Genomic DNA, 23,871 nt, shown 5'->3' on the forward strand with positions numbered 1-23,871 from the left:
GTTATTAATTAAAGTTATATAACTATTAAAATATATATTATATTTTTCAAATATTATTCTAAAGTAAAAAGTTACACTGTTTTAACCTTGCAAGTATTGTTTTTACAACATGTAAGTTTGTTGAAATATTGAAGATTATACTAACTTTATGACAATATTATAATGTAAGCTCATCTTGTAAGATTAATAGCAGATTGCAGTAACATGTTCATTAAAATGTGTAAGTTTGTAACCTACTCATAAACTTACTGCAATGTTCGGTGCTGTGAGGGATCTATTTTATGTCGATGTTGCAATAAAAATAAATAGTTTTCACTTTCTTTAATGTGTAGTTTAATTACAATCATCTTTTGTATTGTTAGGAATAGCCCAAATAAAACATAATAGTCAAAATAATATTAATTTGATATTATTTTGACCGATACATAAATTTGTTCAATATTTGGTCAAAATGACGTCAAATTGATATCATTTTGATTCTTGTGTTTTACTTGGAAGGCTATAATGTAATAGAGGTCGTGAAATAAAAAAAAATTTAAACGTAAAAATCTATTGCACAACCATAGTAAATGTACAATGGACGTCTATGATGGATGTTATATGGATATCCATCATCAATGAATTATGGACGTCCATTAGAGATCCACTTGTCGTCCACTGTGGAGATAGATGTCTGTTGGAGCTATGGATGATTTATGGACGTCTAATAGAGGTTTTGTTCTGTATGGATGTATGGGTAATGTTCCGTACAAGGTTTCTGTAATGTTAATGGAATGAATATGGACGAACATTTTCATGTTATTGGAAGGTTAATAGCAGGTTTATTAAGGTTGCTGTAATCTTATGGCAATATTAATGTGCTGTGAAGGAATCTTTTAATTTAAAACTAAAACCGTATATAAATCCATATAACTTTTATTAGTCATCTATTTAAGTTCCATGAAAAATCTAAAATTAATCTATATTACGTCTAATGCATATCTATGAAAACGTCTAATAGACGTAGAATGGAGGTTTGAAATGCGGAACTGTGGATGTGTATTGGCAGTTTCATGGATCTCTAATAGAGGTTACGAATCTCCATCATGGATCTCTCTTAGAGGTTTTCGTTCTATGTGGGTTTATAGAGAACGATAGAATAAAATTCTATCGTTCTATCGTTTTCTATCGTTTTGAATATGGATTTTGGTTCGTGAATTCACAAATGTGAATAGTATTCTATCGTATACAATAGAATACTATTCACATTTTGTAAATTCACGAACCAAAATCCATATTCAAACGATAGAAAATGATATTTTTATTCTATCGTTCTCTATAAACTTTTTTATCAGGGTTGTACGCGCGTAGCATTGTTTTAGTTCTTGCAAGTTATATCACGATGATGTTAATTATATTATGTTAATTATGTTAATTACTCGGTGCATTTCAGACCCGATTAATCCCATATAGCACAGACGCTTGCAGCAACATTACTGCAATGTTTCAATATTGTATATTGCAATGTAATGTTGCAGAAACATTGCAAAGACATAAATTCGCAAGATACCAGCAAACAAGGTACGCGAAAAATATTTTTTTGAATGTGTTGCCATAATGTGCATTAAATGCGAATTTAATATGGGACAAATATGCGCTTTTAATGTTAATTAAAGTGCATTGTACGCGCATTGGCACTCCTTGGATTATGTATATTTCGACAGGTTCGTGTGCACACGGAAAAAACAATTCTGTTGGTGCAACCGAATTTTCGATTGCTCAGGGATCAGCAGGATTGGGCACGTATTATACTTAACGTATTATACATTGGTTATATACACGTATGAAACTAGGTATAATACGTCAAGTACGTGCCATAAATTAACTGAATTACCTATCAATATCATTGCAGAAGCATTGTCTGATACGACGGCATAAACACGAATGTTGAATTTGCTCTTAGCAATTTCCGTTGCTTTATGTACAATTTTTGTTAGTGCATCTCCTGTTTCTCTTATGCCAGTTAAGTCCCATGAATTCAGATACATACTCTTGTCCATTATTGTGTGTATTGTACAGACAACTAGTTTGCTATTAGTAGCAGAATTCTTCCAACCATCGATTAACAGTACACCTAGTGTTTCATGTTCTTTCACAGCTGCAGATGTTATTTCACTATGAACTTTATCTAGCAATTGATTTGAAAGCTTTTTTCTTGATGGAATTTGGTAATCTGGATTTAGGAGTTTTATAAACTCCTTAAACAAATTGGACTCAACAACATTAAAAAGATATGTTGCAGCCAAAGAAAAATTTTGCCAAAGCTAAATTAATTAATTCATCTGAATTAAGATGAGAACGTTTCAACTCGTATTTGGCTTGTTTCATTTTATCCGCGCTCATTATAAAATTTAAAAGAATAGAAAGAAATTGTCAATATCTAACAATTTATTTGGATTTATGGGCTGTAATAGTTACTTACTTATATTATTTTTTCGTATATTATTCGTATATTTCATTCATATATTATTCGTATATTATTTTTGAAACACTTTATTTATATAACATAACTTATTCGATTATTTATTAGGTTAGAATTTCGCTTTTAACGACATAAGACGGAATAAGGCCAGATCTACAATAGGTGTAGTAAGCTTTAAGCCATAAGAAATTGATCATAGTCAATTTGACTGAGTCAAATATGAAAAGAATACTCGACTATGATTGGTCAATTTCTTACGGCTTAAAGCTTACTACATTTATTGTAAATCGGAACTTAGAATTTTGATATATATCATATATTTCATACGTTTCATACGTAAAAAACGTAAGAAATCATTTGCGGCGCCAAATTGCCCAACTCTGGGAACAGGCGAAAACTCGGTTGTAGGAATAGAAAAATTCCTTTATAAGGCTTCTGTATAGTCAATTGTTCTCAGTTGCCTCAACCGAGTTCTAATATCGTTGAATGTTCAGACGAACATTTTCAGTTGCAACAACAGAAATATTAGTTTTCATAACAGAGATATCGCTTCTGATCACCTAATTTTCAATTGGTTCCTATTTTGTTGTACCAACTGAAATTTTTTTTGCGTATACTTAACAATTAATTAGATTATTAAAACACGCGAAAGATTAAAGTTTGTTCTAGTAAAAGACAGAAAGACACGAACTCGTTTGTATGAAGTTTATTTTAAAAGTTTCGACAACATTATTATAATACACATACGCGCGGCAATGCACAGCACACACATTCACACGTTCATACACGACTTATTCACTTTAAATATCGGCCTTATCACATACGTAATACAAAAAATAATAATAATAATCATAATGGAGCGAGAATAAGCGTAATCATCGCGGTCACCGCCATTCATCGGACGGCGGCGATACAAAAAACACATTACGAACATCGTGACCCGAGATTTGGATTTTTTACAAAACTCGAATAGCCGAGGGGAAACAACGTGGACGATGAGGGGGAGAGAAAGAGCAATGGAGAGATATATCGCTATGTGTGTTCTATATGTAAGATACGCGAAGAAGTGTACGAGGAATGTGCGATAACAGCAAAGATAACGTCAGAGACTTCACGAACTCGTCGGAGCGATTACACGATCGCGTCGGTTGACCGGAGGAGTTCGCGCCGTTTCAGTAGGACTATCCTTAATATGAACAGCGTGCGAGTGTTTCTTTTCTCAGTGAGACTACTTATGAAACATTTAATGAAAAAGGAAAACGCTAACAGCTAGCCTGCGTCGTCCTTCGGGAACGCGCGACAAGTTCGAACGCTCCGCGTGGCTTACATCTCCGTGAGAGTTCCCTGAACTCCGATTAAAGACTCGAAAATTTACAATCTCTCTTTCGATGAAATTGCGTATAAATGTCTGACTTCCTCTATCACGACAGAAAAATACGAATTTAAGACGATTACGTGGGAACAAAATGGCTCGATCACTGGCGTGGACAATCCGCCGATTTGTCGGATTCGGTCGCGGGAGTGGATGAAGGCGATCACACGTTGGAGTTCGCCTCCCGCCACGTGACTTGATTGCCGAGATTCTGTAGCCTCAGACTGTTGCCGGGGCTATCCTCGCCCTCGTAGCCGGCATTCACATGTCCCGCGTGTCCCTCGAACACGTCCTTCACGGAGATCTGACTGCTCCTGGACGGCCGGCCTTGGATCCCGAGCGGGTTGCCGGCCACACCGTAGATATTGTTCGCTCCCAGGGTCTGCATCTGCGACTTCCTGCGCATCGCCATTATGCTGTTACGCCTGCCCTCGAAGGCCTTGAACGCCTCCGTCGTGCGTCTGGTCGACATGTTCCTCGGCAGACCTGGGGAGAAATCGAGTTCTTCGTTTAATATCAATTCCCTGTTTGATATCCCAGATAGCACAGAGAATTCAAAAAGAATTCAGTCACCAATTCTGAGTTCATTTTCAGATGCAAAAAGAATTCTTGTCACTGAACTGAACTCTAAAGAATTCTTTTTACCCTTGAAAAAATGAACTTAAAATTGGTGATATACGACTGAATTCTTTTTGAATTCTCTGTGCTATCGGAGATCTTTTATCCTACTTCACTTAAATTTCTCCCGTCTTTCATATTTCATAATTTAATTATGATATTTTACTGGTTAATATTTCATAAATTTTATAAATGATGTAATTATATTTTTCATGCGCGCTGAGTTTCCACTCACCCGCGCCTTCGGACATGCTGAAGAAGCGCTGTCTGAACGCCACATCGAGCGTGTTAATCGCCTGCGTATTCCTGCGGCTCTTCTCCAAGTTCCTGATCGTTTTTCGTCTGCCGGGTCCGCTACCACTGCCCTCATCATAGTCGCCTTCTATGCCTTCCAGTCTCTGCAGGTCTCTCACTATATCCACCGCGTGTTTTGACAGCAAAGCTTCCTCCGAGAGATCCTTGGTCTGTAAAAGATCACATATGTGTGTGCATATAAGTATACGAGGATGATACATTAAAAAGATATGTCGAATCAAACAAGTTGATGATGAAAGTGTACCTTCTTGCAGCAGTCTAAGCTCGTGCTGGCCAGGATATGGGCCAGAGTGCCGAAACGGTGGAACAACATCGCGGTGAATTGTATGACCAATATCAGCGCGAAGAAGAAAACGAACACGAGACCGATCGGCTCGAGTTGCAGATACTCCTTCGTGATGTGCACCTGCAAGACATTCGCGTATACAGTGCCGTTTCGCGACGATGTGCGGCGAATTACATCACGGAAGGAATGCTCGGTGGCGATCGAGATTTCATCGGCGATCTTTCCCGTCGAAGATCTTCCATCGATCCGCTTCATTTTCGACTACATTTGCGAATTTTGCCCGTGGCTATTTTATTCTGTGTCAGAAGAATCGTCTTCGACGATTCAGAATTGTGAATTTGATCTTCGGAGATCTCGTTTGCGCCGAATTATCTTCGCCATCGGGAAACATTCCCTCGCGAGCGTACGGATTAAACACATTAACGAATAGTTAGCAGTTAAAATTCCACAATCGTCGGGTGCCGTTCGTGCGTGTTAAGAGTCACACACCTATGTACATACATATACACACACTTATGATTGTAGGAGTAGGTCTGCCGGACGCTGAACCCTCGGATGAGAGGACACTGAAAGCATCCACCGCCTTATGTGTACGTTAGTGGTGCTCGTTCGCTGCCACTTTTGGCGTATGGTGCACATGTCAGTGTTAGACACAACGACAGAGAGAGAGAGAGAAAGAGTGAGGAAGAAAGAAGAAAGAGGAGAAATATAAATTTGTTCGTCTCAAGATCGTTAGATCTCTGAAACCAAGGATCAGCTACTCGAGACTCTTGGACGAGGACGAATTTCTAATTTTGCTTGCAGTCGTACGCTTTCGACAATAACTATAATTTAATAATTATTTTTACAATTATAAAATAATATATTTTGTAAGTTTACATAAACGTAGGAGTTTGTCATGTTTCTGGAAAACTCAAGTGATCGGCTTTGATTCCCGAAAAACATCCGTCCTCGCCTTCACTCTAGATTCACGTTTTAATTCTCCTATGTAACTTAATTAACGCGATTCAGTTTAATCTCACGAATTAGACTCAAACGAATTAATTCACTTGGGTGAAATGGGGATACGGGATGGGCAAACGTAAGTGTGTGTCTGTTTATGTGTGTATGTGTGTAAGTGCGTTATTACGACACTCAGGCGACTAATCTCTGGTTATTCCTCTAGTCAGCTAGAAATCATCTCCCACGCGTTCCATTCGACCCAGGTGTACCTGTGTGAGAATATTAATTCGGAGAATATTAATTCACCTTCCACGTGCTGTCGAACGAGCGAGTTGTTAATGACAAAAAAAGACATATATACACATATATCTTTCGTGAGTCGAGCGGGTGCAACGTCATCACCGGATTGTGATCTACATCTCCCGGATACGTCGGGATACTCGTACAAATCAAATCGAAGCCCTAAAGGCTTAATTAAACCGCTAAAAATGAGAAGTCGACTAAACTCAGATGAACATTCGATATCATCACTTTTAATAATCTGTTCTTACTTTTGCAAGTAGATTAAATTTTTTGAGAGAAAAATATCTAAAAAATATCAAATCTTTATTTGGTAAGAACTAATAATATATTTGCTCAAAAATTAAAATTCTTTTATTTAAATAAAATAAATAATTGTTTTCGTAAAAGGATAAGATTTCTTTAATCCTTTCAGGACGGGAGGTTGCTCGGAGAGATAATTATAGAGAAGTACGTATTCTATGAGTTTTTGGGGTCGTTGAATCCGAATTTGAACTTAGATTTTTAAAATTTTGTGATCCAAGATGGCGGACCCAATATGGCGGAAAAATGATAAATAATATAAATATCACTCAATTTCCGTGAAATTTGAACTATGAGACTTTTTAAAGATATTTTTTTAAACCGAAACTGAATATTTGAAATTCAAAATGCTGACCAAGGAAAAAAATTTTTAGATTTGACTCGACTTAATCACATTTGCCGCTAACTAAAGTTTGTGTGGCACTGATGAGTTCCAAAAGTAGCGAAACTGGAAATCAATCAAGATTTTTACTAATTCAGAGAGATTCAGAGATTTTTACTAATTTAGAGAGTATGAAGTTCCACGGAAATTGAGTCATATTTACATAATTTGGCATTTTGAAAATCGCCATATTTGATCCGCCATTTGAATTTTTACTTCAAATTTGGAAAGAGCATCCCAAAAAACCCCCACATACCAATTTTTGTGAATATTAGATCGATAGTTTCTGAAATATATGCATGAAGACGTAGAACATAAAAAATGTCTCCCGTCCTGAAAGGGTTAAGATTTTAAGAAAATATTTCTTTCCTCATTTGAAATATCAGTCTTATATTAGTATAAGTAAATATGTTATTATAATACTCATAATAAATGTGACTACTATTTCTTAGATATTTTTTCTCCCAATGTAGACCATTTTTCTCGAATAGTTTCCACCGATAAGACAAGATTAAATCGTGAAATTGAAGGGCGAAACTTCGCTAGTCAAAGTGTCACGAGTATCCACATCCGAATCGAAGGAGGTGTAACGTATAGACATAATATACATAGACTCCGTATATAATCAGAAAAGTGAAGGCAACATGTACATCAGCCCCTCTGTTCTCTGTCTCTTTCTGCACAGACAAAGTGTGCAATAAGATTTAAGTAAGACTTTTGCTCGCCAATCCAATCGGGGTGCTGTTGCGCTTTATAATATTATGGAAACGAAAAATGGATGCACGCGCAACAAAAATGTGACAAAATAGGGAGAAAATTATAGCTCCTCTATTCTCGCTCTCTTTCTTAGATGTTGGCTTCACTCAGTTAGACGACAGAACAAAGGGCGTTCAGAATCCATGTATACTATATCCATAGTGTAACGAGACACAATATACACAGGACACCATGGACACCGCTTGTTTCCCCCTTGATGCTTGATCGGATACCTCCGAGGTCTCCTCGACGTAGGTGATGTTCGTCTTGACGCCGAGCGGCCAGATGACGTGCAACTGGTCCTTGTTCAGCTGTAGCAAGAATACGATCAGAACGAACAAGGCATTGAACATTAAAAAGGCGAACACGCTCTTGTTCCGCAGCTCGATCAGATCGCCGGCGATGCGGGCCTGTGTTGTGCGCGGGGAGTAAATGCGAGAAAAAACAAAACAAAAGACGACACAGATTAGAATAGTAAGGAAGGAAAAGCTCCGTCGGTCTGCCCGTCGATCCGTCGATCTCTCGTTTTTATCTCGCCGTAGCTTTCGTCCATCTTTAGGACGACAAGTCAATGGAAACAGACGCGATTACTTTCGACAGCATCCAACAGCAATCAGCCGGTGCTGATTTGCGCACATGGTTAATCGATCGAGCGAAACACAGAAGATAAATCCCCGATCGAGGATCATCGTGGGCGCCAACGGAGCTGGCTTTACCTCCGAGGTGCTTTCGTCATACGTGATGTTCGTCTTGATGCCGAACGGCCACTTGATGTGCAACAAGTCTTTGTTCAATTGCAGCAGAAAGACGATCAGGACGAAGAGGGCGTTCATCATAAAGAATGCAAAGACGCTCTGGTCGCGGAGGTCCTTTAGATCTTTGGCGATTCGTGCCTGACGTGAGCAGCATGGCGTGATTAATTGATTATTATGCGTGCGTGACTGGTTGACGAGTGTGCTTGCCGTGAGAGCCGAGGTGTCTCTCCTCTCGCGAAACGATTTCTTCGACTTTTCATTTAAGTGTCCTGAATCGTCGGCAACTTTTCCTATTTTTCTCAGCCGAATAATATCTTTGAACATTCGTCATTTTTCGTCGACAATTTTCGTAATCTTGAACGATTCTCTGCACGATCGCCGGGAAGCCGAGGATCTATAGATCCTCAGAACTCCCAATCGATCGCACATTTGTCTCGTTTGCTTTACAGAAGAATTAACTAATTAATTAATTAATTAATTAATTGATCAATCCTTCACCCCTTGATCGACGACAGCTTGCAATGACAAAGACGTATCGCGGGCTCTACCGCGAGCGTTTCGATCTCGAGGTTTCATTCTATCGCATCCAAACCAATCAGCACCAATTACACTAATTGTACCTCTATTAATCTCAGATATCGTGAGAATTGAAATTTTTCTCTGGTAAGTTAGCGCAAGAAATAATATACGTGGATTAAAAGAAAATTAACTGAAAGTACCAAGCTTGCGACAATTTCGAAAATTTTGTGGAATGTAAATTTTCATCAAAAATCAAAATGAGAGATAAAAGAGAAATGATGAATCAAAATGATAAAAAGGAACATTAGAGGCGAGGTTCGATCGTTTTACCTTCTCGGTTTTGTCCTCGTCGATCGGATAGAGATACTTGTCCAGTAAATCCTTCCAGAACTGTTCTTCCTGCATCGACAGCACGTCCACTTCGCCCTTCTTCAAGCCTTCGTCGTTCAGCCAGTACGGCCTCGTGAGGAAATTGCCGCCGTCACGATTGCCCTCGGTATTTTGGCTGGCCACCGTTTCGGTATCGCTGTTGCTGTCGTCGTCCTCGGCGGGATCCTCGCCGATCGCGTCCAAATGATCGGCGGTCCGCGAACCCACGGAGGAGGCTCGCCTGCGGCCGGAGTGTCCATGAGGATCCACTGCCCTGCAAGTCGCGTCGAATCACGATTATTTCGACGAATTAAATCGGATCTTCCAGTTGAGCACGCGCGATTTATTGAGTCTGTCTACTTCAAATAACATAGTTCAACAAAAAGATCTGCGGCGACAAAAGCGAATATTTCTTAGTAAACTCGAAGTCGCCGGAGCCAAATCTGTCAGTAAAAAATGCCCATCACGTCAGGTTTTTGAGATAAATCGAATAATATGGGTAAAAATCTACGTTTTTTGCCCCCCAATTAATCGAATCAAGTGAAATTCAATTCGATTCAAATTCGAATCCTTGTGATTCGAAAATTTCGAATTGAAAAGATTCGAATACGGATCGCGCACATTAGCATTAATGAAGAACTACACTGTAAAAACTGATGTGTTAAATTTAACATTTCGTGTGTCCCAAATCATCCACTCTCATTTATATGTAAGTTTAACACAAGACAAATGTGATAAAAAGTAATACGTATAATATGGAAAAAATTAACACAAGAATTTAACACTTGAATACCGTCAGGAATCACAGTTTGTGTTAAGTTGATATATATATAATGTTAAATTAACTAAAATAAAACGTTACTTTAACATTTGAGAGAAGTATTAATCTGCGGTTTCGATGAAATGAAAATGTTAAATTGACATAATCTATGTCTAACATATTAAATATGTCAATTTAATATAACCTGGATTCCTAACGATATTCAAGTGTTAAATTCTTGTGTTAATTTTTTTCATATTATCAGAGTGGATGATTTGGGACACATGAAATGTGTTAAATTTAACACATCAGTTTTTACAGTGTATTAAAGACATCCAGCCTTACGGGAATTAGCATGACTTGAAAAGTTTGCTATACATTAAGATTTTCTTCAAAAATGTTAAAAGAAGATGGCTTCTAGATAAACTTTTACCGACAACTGTCGGATCGATATGTGTCTTTGCGCATCTTTCAAGGCTGAATCTGTATTTCATACACGTTTATCGACTATACATATATTATATATCTCTTATCTTAAAATGAATTGATATCATATGATCAATGTTATTTCTCTCAAAGACACTATTTTCATGTTGAATTCAATGATTATGTTAATTAAAAATTCTTTCAACGATTCAACTCGATTCGATTCAGGTGAAATTTCATCAATTCGATTCGAATTCGAAATTAAAATCTGAGATTCGATTCGGTGAAAAGTCTTTGATTCGCATATCTCTAGTGTCTCTCATTTCTTCCTCACCTCTCGATCGTTTCCAGCCGCTTTCCGAGATGCTCCAGGGATTCTGCGATCGCCACCAGCTGCTGCTTCTCGGCGGACGGCTTGCCATGGGTGCACAGCAAACACTTGAACAGACCCGCCAGCGATATCTCGATGGAGCCTTGGTCATCGTCGTTGGTGCCCGCGCCGTTCTGCAGGAAGCCCAGAAGCGACTTCTGCTTGGCCTTCCGCTTCGCCTCCTCGGCCTCCCGTTTCTCCTGCTCGAGTTCCTGTTGCATGGATAGCGATGACAGATACACGACGACATCACGCGATCCGCGCGTCGTTATTCCAGGTCTCTCGTTAATCAGTACAGGCGAAACGAAAAGTGGGTTATACAACACCGTGTAAAATATCAACAACCGTTAGTAGAGTTATTAAGAATTAATTAGCAATATCGAGACTTATTCACATTAAAATTACGTTTCTGAGAACGTTATTCTTCGCATTAAATTTAAAAAATAAAGAAATTTAAGAAATTTCTTGATAATATGTTTTCAAATATTGAAAACATATCATCAAAGTTCCTCTCTCGTGTTTTAATCACGGGGTTTGATAGGCCAATTAGAGTTTTAACAGGTAACGAGAGTATCAATAATACTAATTGAGGTAACGAGAGTATCAGTAATACTAATTGAGTATTCACGAAGCTATATACAGGGTGATCCACTTAAATCGAACATCTTGAATACTTAACTTATTTTTGATAATACGGAAAAATGTTTTAAATTAAAGTGGAAGTGTCGAGGGGGATACATCTTGGTCACGTTGCTTTTTTTCTAGGTGGAAGCGCTAAAAAGATATAAAAGTCATCTTTACTTTTTTAAATAGAATTATGATTTTTTTATAAATATGATTCCTCTATTTATTTTATGTATATAAAATACGAAGAAGTATAATTGTCAAAACTTCAATAGTTTACGGAATATTTTATACTTTATTCTGACAAAAAATTTTGATTTCAATACATTTTCCGACTTCAATATATTTAAATCCCATCGACTTTTTTGTTTGGGAAACATTGAAAAACATTGTTTTCAATGATGTATCAACTATACAAGAGAACATTAAAGAACTTATTTTGGAAGCATGTGCGAATATAAATTCAGAAATGATAAAATTCAGAAAATGTAAGAATATCATTTATGTATCGTATCCGAAAATGTATTGAAGTTAGAATTTTTTGTCAGAATAAAGTATAAAATATCTCGTAAACTATTGAAGTTTCGACAATTATACTTCTTCGTATTTTTATATATAAAATAAATAGAGAAATCATATTTATAAAAAAATCATAATTCCATTTAAAAAAGTAAAGGTGACTTTCATATCTTTTTAGCGCCTTCACCTAGAAAAAAAGCAACGTGACCAAAATGTATCTTCCTCGATACCCTTTATCTGAAATATTTTTCCGTATCATCAAAAATAAATGAAATATTCAAGATGTTCGATTTAAGTGGACCCACGGAGAGAGTTTTATCATAAAAATTATTGTAGATACTTTTTTTTGTAACTGAGGAATAGATAGATAATTATGCAATAATTAACTATCCTTTCATTTCATATATGCTATTCATAATTTAAGAAATATGCTATTAAAAAAGATATTGTGGTAAGTTGTATTAGTGAATTAGTTGGTTAGAGCACAGGTTTATGGATTAGTGGTAATTACCGCGCGGCTCTTCTTCGTCTTAACTTCCCTCGTGCCCCACGAGATGTTGTCCAGATTGAAGAGCGAGTATATGATTAGTAGCATGTACATCGAGGGAATCGCCAGGTAATAGATCAGACTGTGCATCAGGCAAGAGATCTCGTACGGGTGCAAAATAGCCGTGAATACGAACTGAGCCACCACGAGAAACAGGAACCAAGCGCTTGGCGACATCACGGTCTCCATCACGATGTTAATCGCGATCGCGACGATCACCGCGGTCATTATTATTCCGTAGAGGGTGCTGATTATTGCGGCTACTGTCACCTATCATGGTGTTAAGTCAATCGCTTTTTCTTCTCTCCTCTCTTACTGCAAAGCGACATTGCTGAAGCGACGTGTTCACACGATGACGAAGCGAATGGACGTGAGGTCTATGCGATTCTCGATGGAATGAGTGCTCGCCAGCTCGCGGTTAGGTTCTCTTCAGGTTCATGCATCGCCGTTGAAGTCGTTTCAACGTTCGGTACGTTTGTTAGATCGCCTAATGTTATCACACTGAAGTTGTGCTTTCTGGTTAAATAATTTGGCTGGCTTAACAATCGGGATCTCGCAAAGCATTAAGAACGGCAAGTCACCTCTCCCAAGCCCCGCGTCACCGTATACCCTGTTACACCGGTGGATCCTCAAGATGCTACGTGTAGCCCGAGTGAGGAGCGATCCGAGTGCCGACTCGCGTCGTCGATCAAAGAAAAGAAATCGACGCTGAACACGAACCTTCTTCGTCTTTTTCACTTGGACCTCCCGGGTGCCCCAGGATACAACGTTAAGATTGATGATGGAGTAGAGTATGAGGAGCAGGTACATAGACGGGATGGACAGCAGGTATATAATGCCGGGCACGATACACCAGAACTCCTGCGGGTGCAGGCAGGCTGCTATGAAAAACGAGCTCGACAGGGATATGAGGAAGATCGCCGAAGGCGAGCCTATGCCGTCTTCGCCGAGCTGCAAGGCCGTACCTACGATCACCGCCATCATGATCATCGCGTACGCCGTCGACAGGATTTGGGCGCACAAAAGCTGAAAACCACTCACTGTTACTTCCTCTCGCAGGCAACTACGCGCTTCGCCCTAGCCGAATTTTCGAAAAATCGCACGTAGAATCTTCGTAGAGATCGCGACCTTGATTGTTGAGGAAATTTGTGTTCTGTGAGATTAATATCGCGCTGATTTCGACGCAATATCGTATCCAAACAGCACATAATATTTACAAATGTAATTTAGAAATATAGATATTAAATAATTTATAAATATATTCTAATGTCCGAGATTTTCAGGTATGAAAAAGATTATGATAAATATTTAAAAATATATTTACGAAAAATATTTATCATAAATCTTTCATAAATTATAACCTTTTTCGTAAAAGTAATTATGAAAAATATTTTTCATAAATATATTTTTAAATATTTATTATAATCTTTTTCATACCTGAAAATCTCGAACATTAGAATATTTATAAAATATTTAATATATCTATATTTTTAAAATATGTTGTAAATATTGTGTGCTGTCTGGATACAGCAGTAGGATGTCGTACTGATTATGTACTGATTATGTAAGTGCAACACCCTGTATGTAATAATTAAAGAAACTGCTTCTCACATGAGGACAAATCACGAATGAAGGACGGATACAACGCGCAACGGAAAGCGAACACTAACACATATGGGCGCACAAGTAATTCGGAAGAAGACATACCTGTATGTTGGCTTTACATGTGAAACAAACGATCATGAAAAGTAAGATGGGTATAATGTTGTAGTAGAAGCTGGTCCAGTTGTCGATTTTGAAGGCTGCCACGAAAGCACCCACCAACATAAGGAAGATCGTGCCGGGCCCTAAGATGGTGCCACCTATTTCATAGCGCAACACGAAGGAACATTTTAATTATTAACTGATTAATTATTATTTTAAAATTTTAATTAAAAACCTTGCATCTTACAGAAAAGTAGCATTCTACTGTTAAAAAAGCGATTTCTCTTCATTTTTCTTTCTTTAAATAATAGTTATTTTTACAGAATATTTTATATTAAAGAATATTTTCTTGATAATAATCTAATATAATAGTTTTATATAAAGAATATTATAAAACTTTATGCAAAAAAAAATTGAATCGACTCTATATAGTAAGTAAAACGACCGTTTGTTTCAATTTAATATTCTTGATTGAAATGTTAAACTTCCCAGAACAAGTTTATAAGGTATTGTCTTAAAAATATCTTAAAGACGTCCTAAAGACGTCATACGACTCGATTTGGACTGTCATTTGTGCTGTCTGGGTTATTACGATTTGAAACGTATTTTGAACAAATTGTGTGTAAACATTAAAATTGAAGAAAATTGAAGTAAATCGGCAGTATGTGCTCACCCATCAGCAGGATCTGATAGGAGATGTAAGGCAGCGAAATGTTGTCGTTGATCTTGATCGTGCGCTTCGCATCCATCAGCAGGTCCATGATGTTCGCGATGGTGGATGGCACCCAGCGGCGTCGTTGATTGTAAAACTCGTTGAATCCTTCCGGGGCGTGAGTGTAAGCGTCGCTTGCGGCTGAGTATTCCACCTGCAGCAGTATCGATTACGAGAAAGTTAATTATTTCGCGAGAAACTATAATAATAAGAAATTCTCTCTGAAATAACATACAGGGCCTTTGAGAGTTCAGGTACAGGTATTATAGTGCGATATCAACTAAGTATTAGTGAAAGTCCTCAATACTTTTTGTATGTCGAATTAATAAATTGCCTCCTCACCGTATTGAGGACTTTCACTGATACTTAGATTAGTTGATATCGCACCTATGCCTGAATTTTCAAAGGCCCTGTATTTTATTCCTGATTTGTTTCAAAAGAATTCTTTCTTGTTTTAATTCTCTCTAACAAAGACACGTAACACACATACCCGGTAACCCCGTTGCAACAACAGAGTGCATAGCCAACGGTCCTCGCCCTGATCGTACTGCACGTAGTGTCTCGCTTCTTCGGATCTGGTCGTGTATTTCTTCATCACGTTATCGTCCATCAGAGCTTTGCCTCTGAACAGGGAGAAGCATCCCGGACTACAGAGTACGCAGCCGATCATGTGCTCGGTGGCCTTCTGCAGCCAATGACCGATCGCATATTCGAACATCTGGTACCACACCATCGGCCCTGCAAGCAGAGAACGTTGTTTTGATGATCTGAGGCGTCAATTCAAACATACAGGCGTGATTATAACTTTGACGACTTACCGGAACCAACCGGGTGGATACGGCCGCAAGCGGCTCCCAGATTCTTATTCTTCTTCATCAGGTCCACGAGGAGCTTCACCGCGGCCGGTTGGAAGTCGATATCACCATCGAGCGTCAGCAAGAATGTGTTCTCGGCAATCACTTCCTTACGATCGACACTGATCGGCAATTCCATCAGGCGATGTCCCAGCAGGTAGTACATGTACATTACCTAACACACAAAGTCGTGACAATTTCGATTCCTCAGTGATTGAATCTGATAACTCACATAACACAAATTTCTAAAAGATGTCTTAAAGACATTCAAGAGATGTTTGAAAGAAATAGGATGTCTATAGAATGTCTTTGAAAGTAGTAGTCTTAGTTGTAGTAGACTGTGCTGTCTGGGAAAGTAAAATTAGTCGATCAGTCCTTTTTTTAAGCAATAATCAAGTAAGAATTTGAGAAAGTCACCTGACTCCATCGCTTCCTGTGTCGGATCTTGCTCTTATCCTTCAGATGAGCGATCATTTTCGTCTTGCCGGGCAAAGTCCAGACCAACCGACCGCCATAAGGAGTCGGATACTTCTTCGGCGCTCTTACATGCATCCTCGTCTGGTGCACGTCCGACGCGGCTTCGTCCAACGTGCCGACCAGTAGCTTTACGAACCGGTTCACCTGCGACTCGTTCTCGTCGTGATCGGCCAGCTCGAAGGCGTCGTCGAAGAATATGTGAGCTGTGGAGACGTATAAGTAACGAATTGTAAGTAACAGTCGACATGTATCGGTCCAATTAGATTTATATGAGATTGATTGTGTACTCTCGAATTCGTAGTAATCCGGATCGACGACTCTCAGGTATTTCTGGGCGACACGTCGCGCGCACTGATCCTCGTCCAGTCGTAAGATACTCTTCAGGAATTCCATCATCTCCTCCTTATTCTCGTGCCACATAGTAGCGCAAGCGTAAATCCTGGTTACGTGATCGCTGCTTTTCACCGCGGACGGAGGTGTGGTCGAGCCGTCAGTCTGCTCGTAGATCGTCTCATAGTCCCCATCACCCTTCTCCTTTTCTATTTCCGCTAAATCCTGCCGATTGATCGAGAGATTGAGAATCAGCAAGTCGATTTTAGAGCCGGTAAATCCAACTTTACGTGAAAATCAATGTAATATACTCTCTTATAGTATAAATTTCATGACTCTTATAAGCCTTGCTTCTCTCACTCTAATTGTACAGCATTTATATACAGGTCAGTACAACGGGTTGCCTTTAGCTGACAGGCGCGCATAGTCGTGTTCCTGTCAGTTAAACGCTTAGGCAACCCGTCATACTGACTTGTATGTAAGTGCAACACTTTCCAATTCTCAAATATTTTTTTCTCTCAGTGTAGCAGAGCCTGTTTACATATTTACATTTCTTCCAACTAATAATCTTTTTTTGTTTTTATAAATTGTTCAACTAGTAAATTGTCTGCAGTGACATATTAAAACATTCCACTGATATAAAATTAAATTACAATCGCGACCGCACGTCACCAATCGTATAAAATTGAGAATACTAACTTCGACTTTGACTTCCGGCTGATCGTCTCTTCTCCTGTTGAGTCCCATCGACTGATCGATCAGCAAAGAGTCGTACATCGGCACCACGAAGAGCTTCTCTGTGGCGGCGAGACGCTCGCATTTCGGCGTCCAGATGTGCAAGGTGATCCAGGTTTGCGACAGCAGCCAAAGCAGCCACACCCAGGCGTATTGCTTCGACACAAACTCGTTGAGGAAGTACAACGGCGGCGACTCGTAAAACAGATAATCCGGGATGGCGTCGTGGAAGAAGCAAGGGTCGCCGTTGCGGAGGCCGCACGCGGCGATCAGCAGCGAGATCGAGACCGGTATGGTAAGGTTCACCGGGAAGGCGTAGCTGAAGCCTTGGATCAAGATCTTGCATGCGAACTTGCCTGAGCGAGAGAAAGACATGATTGTTAAGTATTTCGATGGAGGTGAATATATTTTTAACGAAGACATTTCGAGCTTCCTGCGTCACTAAAAGTGCTTTATCATTTTCAAGAATTTCGAACGTGCTCAATCTATAAAGATTTCCTAATACATTTTGAAATTAAAAACTTCAAAAATTTGCTGCGAATAAAAAAATTTAAAATGAATGATTTTTAATTCTCTCTATTTGACGTTCAAATCATTTTATCTGTGATACAAGTTTTCTGTTTTGGAGATGAAGTCAGAGTTGTGATCATTGGGATCTGCTTTGGACTAAACTCACTTACCGAAGATGTAGGCGAAGTATGCACCGAAGATCTGCAGCAGGAGCACGTAGATCGGCGTTTTGAAGTCGGAGGTAATGGTTTCGGTGGCATCCCCGCCTGCGATTAGAATCTCCGTGAGATCCGGCGAGGTACCGGAAGTGGAGGATTTAATGGGTGTCAGGGTGAGTTTGTGCTCGCTGAAAGCGCTGCCCAGCATGGTAAACAGATGGCCCACGTCATCCCCCTTCAAGTACAGTATCATTATCGTACTGATGAAGAACGCCACAATCTTCCACACCGACACTAGCATGTAGGTGAAGTATCGCGTCAGTCTTATCTCCTTCTTCACTCTTCCGAGTGACCTGATTAGACCTGCGAGGAGAAATTGCACAATTAGAAAAAGCGTTCGAAAAGTTTCGACTCGCTGCTGTATCTACTTTCTTTTTATATGTAGTTAAAGAAATTGTACACATATATTTTCCCGCAAATCGTTCTTAATAGGAGGAGACAAGAATCATGTATGTTTACGGTATTGTGCCGGTATTGTGCCGGTACCGAAAAACGGACGATACCAATGTCTTTTATGGGAAAATGGAAGAAGTCACTAACGCGAAACCTAGATAGCTCAGTGGTAAGAACGCCTGACAAGCGGAAGATTCGAGTTCAATTCCAGCCGTCGCCCCGAAAATTTTTTCCTCATATGACTATTAAAAATAGAGCAGCCCCGGCCATAGTCTGATCTTTCTTTCCATACTATAAAGTTGTGATATTAATTGTACAAATAATAAAAATTATTAGGAATCGATACTGACCCAGTACTGGGAATAGGTACTTCCCCAGTGCTTAGGAATCAATACTTTTTTATACTGATACAGTACTGATTTTCGGTACTGTGACAGTACTATTTTCCGATACTGGCCCTTTTCTATCATCCCAGTATCACACCAATACTAAACTCGTACTGGCATCTAGTACTATGCCAGTAACGTTTACCATAAATCGATACTGGGCCACTTTGATGCCAATAGTAAATTCCTATTTGGGTCTGCAAAAAAGTGCGGCCAAACCGCCGTAGGCATTTAGCTCCATTTTTTGTAAATTTGAAAATAGTCATAATTTTGGCATTTTCTGAAAGCTTATTGCGAGTAGATTCGAAATATATAAGTATCAAGAGGGCGTTCTATACCGTTTCAGAGAAAAATGGTCTAAAGAGTTTCACTTCCGAGAGATGGCGCCTTATCAAATATGTTCATGCCATGGACATAAGAATACATGGACGAAGCGAATTGTCGCGGGGATGAAGTCCAAGGGATAAGGAAAATGATTGTATGTATTGTAATGGAGTTGAGATACCATGATGACGACGGTCGCTGTTTTTATACATAGACAATAGATATAAAAATCCGACATTAACATAGCCGCGATGATATAATCCTCTTACCCCTTGGGCTTCACAGCCCCTCCTCTATAATCGCATCTTTCGCTCCGTCCATGATTCATGCTTATTCTATTATCAAGATCAAGCGCGATTCGAGATATCATTATGTGGGCGCCAAAATTTTTTGTTTTTTGTAAGGCACATGGCGCCATCTCTCGGAAGTGAAACTCTTTTAGATTATTTTTCTCTGAAACGGTGTGGAACGTCATCTTGATACTTACATATTTGGAATCTACTCGAAATAAGCTTTTAAAAAAAAACCAATATTATGACTATTTTCAAACTTACAAAAAATTTTCAAACTTACTAAACTTGGCCGTACTCTTTATAAAAAAAAAGTAGCTCACTATAAAAAATCAGGAAACTCACCGATCCGACTTTGCGTGGAGACGTAATTCTCCCACCAGCCGCAAGAGACGAGGAACAACGCCACCGGGATCAGCCATAGGGATCGCCTGGAGCTGTCCAAGAGCGGCCACAGGAAGAAGCTGGTCGCCTGAGCGGCCAGAGCGGCGATGTCGACCAGAACGAGGACGAATCGTTTGGACTCGTCTTTGCTTTTGTTGCGGGAAAGTAGGCCTATAACGCACACGAGTGACCGAGTAATTCGCTTTGCCTATCGTGTGCGATTATTACTTTCGCGAGTGCACGTTCGATAACGCGAAATCACGAGGAGGTAGGACGCGAAAGTCGAGCGCGAACGCGACGACGGGGAGAATCGTTCTGGTTTCGCAGGCGAGCAGGCGCCGAAAGTGCGTTACCTAGCAATCCGGGAACGAAGCACACGCAGTTAGTCAGCATCGCCCCTTTGACGACGTCCAGCTCAGGCAGCACCGCCAGGAACATCAGAGCCAGTCCGACGACGTGGAACGTCTCCATGAGGAAGACCAGGAGAAAGTGCGAGGACTGCGGCTTCTTCCACGACTTGAATATGCACATGCGGATGCTGCGGACCAGCGTGCCGAACTCGGGCACCGCGAAGGCGATTATTATACACCAGATCCACGCGATCCTCTCCTCCTCAGGCAGCACTACCACGTACTGATTCTCCCGATCTGCGGGAAAGCGATAATTACTAGCGATTGGAGCGCGAGCGAATAATCGAACGACGATTATCGCAGATCGCGAAGGCGCACGAAACCGGTACTGACTTATTAAAGGTCGTAATTGGAGGGAATTTTAATTGCACTGGAATAAAACTTTTACTCACCGAAGGTCTTGCGTTACTTCCGGAATCATTGTCATGTACCGTGATGTGCAATCAATCATTGCAAATTGTCTCTGTACCGATTTTGTACCCGCTTTGATGTTTATCGACTCAGCGAATCAAATTAACTCAACTCGTATTGCGTTATTGGAAAAAATATGTTCGAAAAGTCTCACTTCCTACTTTTTGTTCTTCTTTTATGTATGATTAAAAAATTTATATATTATATATTATAATATATGTATTATTTAAAAATTTATTTACATATATACATTTTTTTTAATTATACTTAAAAGTACGAGAATCTCTCTCATACATTAGTGTGAACTGGTTATTAAAAGAGTGACGCCAACATGTATCCCATTTCTGGACAGTGAAAAATGTACACTGAGAGAAAAATGATCTTACTTGGTTTACCTGATTTATCTGATTTAAGTAAATAATATTTGGTTTAAATAAAGAGAATTTAGATATATATATGTTAATAGAGAGAATTTAAATAAATATGTTAATAGTACCCATCAAAGAAATATTTGTTGATTTTAAGGTAATTTTTCCCTCAGTGTATTTAAAATAAGTACCAAATTAAAGGTCTTGATGAGCTGATTACAAAGATATAAGTTTTAGAACCGCCCAGTGTACCAACACCGTTCCAACACTACGGTCCAAAAAGTTTCCAAATTTTAGGCTACTTTCTTTATGTTTCTTTCATTTCATTTCATTTCAAAAGTTGAATTTTATTTGATCCATCTTTTAAAATAGTTAAGCAAAAACAATTTAAGTATTTCTAATGTTTTTGAATAGGTTAAGGTGCATTTTCCTATGGGCTTCATGTATCAAAATCAACCGGAAGTTGATGTTCCAATTGGAATTTTCTACTTCCGGTCAGTTTGAAACATGGAATTTATACCATTAAATTCTTCATTTAATTTTATTAAATGTAGCATTTTGAATTTTTAAAATCCATTAAGTTTTGCTAAAGAAACATCAATTTGAAAGTATCCAGACAACATAATGTCTAAAATCGGGACATAAGATATAAGACGTCTTAAAGATCATCTTTAAGAGTCGTTCTATTAGTTGCAAGTCTCAAGGTCGCAAAAAAATTGACCAATCACAGTCAATTCTTCTTTGGTCGTAAAAAGAACGATCAACTGTAATTGGTAAATTTTCTCATGATCTTGCGATTTGCAACTAATGTAGAATCGGTCTAAGATATCTAAGATGTCTTTCAGACGATTTACATATAAATGTCTTTAAGGCGTCTTAAAGATTACGACATTACTATCCAAAAAGGTCCCAAATTTGAGGCTCCAGACAACATAATGTCTAAAATCTTAAAAATAATCTTTAAGACGTCGTATGTCCCGATTTTAGACATTATGTTGTCTGGATAGCCTAAAATTTGGGACCTTTTTGGATCGTAATGTTGGAACGGTACACTGGGCGGCTCTGAAACTTATATCTTTGTAATCAGCTCATCAAGGCCTTTAATTTGGTGTCCATTTTAAGTACATTTTTCACTGTCCAGAAATGGAACATATGACCTACGGACTAGTGGCATCACTCTTTCCACCACTTTGTGATATTAGTCTAAACAAACGATTCAAAATATAAAAGATAAAATATAAAAGATTCTTTATGATGAAAGATCAAAAGACGCGGATTAAATTGACTCTATTAAAATAAGATCTAATTAATGTGCTCACTTATATCTTTATTGCAGTAATAGATACTTCTGCCCTGTCGGAGCTGCGACGTCATGAAGAGAATCGTTCCTTTGGCGACCACGCCGCTTCCCAGCACTATGATGAAGACGAACAAGTAGACGAGAACTTTGGTCACCTGCACCATCCTCTCCAGGCACGTCTGATTCGCCATGGAGCCGGAGTCGATCTTGGGCGGTGGATTCCGGAACACGTCCCAACCCTTCGTCTCGACGACGGTGCGTTGGCTAGATTTTCAGCGATTTGAAACTCGATTAATAAATAAATCGAGAGATTCGATCAGAGTTTCTTTAAGGAATCTCTTAATCCGAATGTCTCTTCGCGGACTTCCTTTAGTTTCCTCAATCAAATGATTGTCTCTTCGTTGCTATTGAAGGAATTATTAGCTATTACGAAATCATATTCTTACCTTCCGCCATAGTCTTGAGTCAGAGGAGTGCATTCACCGTCCGAAAAATCGTCCGGCCCGCTCATTGTGCCACCTCCGGGTATTACACCGTTCTGATGTTGGTTCTTCGCCATTCTGCGCATCAAAGACATTATTCTCACCTGCGCTCTTGAGCAACGACTGTCGTACGTGATCGCTACGGTCGGCGGTCTTTTTACGAGGGATATCTTCGAGATCGTGACTTGGAAAATTGTGGGGATCCAGGAGAGTTCGAAGATCAGTTAAGAAGTGTCTGCCTTTTTAATGTCTCATAACATTTTGATTGGAATTACACGCAATTCGAATTTCAAATTTAGTCCATTAAAGCTACTGGAAATGATAAGGTCCTCGCGCGAAGGGAACTTTGAAGGGACAAACGCGAAAGGGCTATGCTGCTAGATTAATTTCAAGTTGATTTTGTCTCGAGAGATCTTCAGTTCGAAACTTAGTCGCGAAGAAGCGCGAAATGTTGAAAATTAGAAAGCCGCAATAAGCGATGACCTCGACATTTCGCGCCGTGGGGAGATCGATCTTAAATCGTTATCGTTAATATCGCGCGTTCGCGCGAGTTACAATCTACACAGAGAGACACAATTCTATAAATCAAAGTAACGTATACATAAAGTAAGTGTAACAAAATCATATATTCGTGTCCCCGTCCAACGCAGCCCACGCTCGTATCGTGGCCGCGACAGTCGTGATCGAACGTTAATTAATTCAAATCGCCGACGCGACGGCCTCATAAAGCGCGCGTCCGATGACCTAACAAACTTGCATTTTATCTCGACATCTTGCACTTTTCCTAATGATCTCTCCTTAACATCTGGTCGGTGGCGAACTTCTGATCCTGACGAGATAGCGAAAGAGAGAGAGAGAGAAAGAGAGGGAGAGAGAAAGCGAGAGTGCGCGCGAGAGCGAGAGAGAGCGAGAGAGAGCGAGAGAGAGAGAGAGAGAGAGAGAGAGAGAGAGAGAGAGAG

At 39.3% G+C, this 23,871-nt stretch overlaps 1 protein-coding gene across 7 annotated transcripts in view; it reads right to left on the reverse strand.

Annotated features, from left to right (window-relative positions):
- Positions 1–3,151: 3,151 nt before the first annotated feature.
- The window catches only part of LOC116847350 (chitin synthase chs-2), a 28,174-nt gene continuing 7,454 nt past the window's right edge, over positions 3,152–23,871 (reverse strand). For 3 of the 7 annotated variants that reach the window (XM_032822270.1, XM_032822268.1, XM_032822271.1), the window contains exons 2-20: positions 22,877–22,990; positions 22,450–22,694; positions 20,295–20,588; positions 19,903–20,112; positions 18,117–18,467; positions 17,401–17,792; positions 16,659–16,926; positions 16,312–16,574; positions 15,859–16,069; positions 15,531–15,778; positions 15,002–15,194; positions 14,332–14,486; positions 12,589–12,894; positions 10,899–11,146; positions 9,340–9,652; positions 8,452–8,628; positions 5,011–5,172; positions 4,687–4,915; positions 3,997–4,319 (exon numbers count right to left, since the gene is read on the reverse strand). In XM_032822270.1, coding sequence (XP_032678161.1) covers positions 3,997–4,319; positions 4,687–4,915; positions 5,011–5,172; positions 8,452–8,628; positions 9,340–9,652; positions 10,899–11,146; positions 12,589–12,894; positions 14,332–14,486; positions 15,002–15,194; positions 15,531–15,778; positions 15,859–16,069; positions 16,312–16,574; positions 16,659–16,926; positions 17,401–17,792; positions 18,117–18,467; positions 19,903–20,112; positions 20,295–20,588; positions 22,450–22,694; positions 22,877–22,989 — 4,701 coding nt within the window. In that variant the 5' untranslated portion in view covers position 22,990. Of the gene's footprint in view, positions 4,320–4,686; positions 4,916–5,010; positions 5,173–7,968; positions 8,146–8,451; positions 8,629–9,339; positions 9,653–10,898; positions 11,147–12,588; positions 12,895–13,344; positions 13,651–14,331; positions 14,487–15,001; positions 15,195–15,530; positions 15,779–15,858; positions 16,070–16,311; positions 16,575–16,658; positions 16,927–17,400; positions 17,793–18,116; positions 18,468–19,902; positions 20,113–20,294; positions 20,589–22,449; positions 22,695–22,876; positions 22,991–23,871 lie in introns of those variants that run through there. The other 4 variants (XM_032822274.1, XM_032822273.1, XM_032822272.1 and 1 more) reach the window with 4 other exon arrangements.

Source organism: Odontomachus brunneus, unplaced genomic scaffold (assembly GCF_010583005.1).
Source record: "Odontomachus brunneus isolate Ranch 3 - 2012 unplaced genomic scaffold, Obru_v1 Obru_scaffold_077, whole genome shotgun sequence".
Classification (NCBI taxonomy): domain Eukaryota; kingdom Metazoa; phylum Arthropoda; class Insecta; order Hymenoptera; family Formicidae; genus Odontomachus; species Odontomachus brunneus.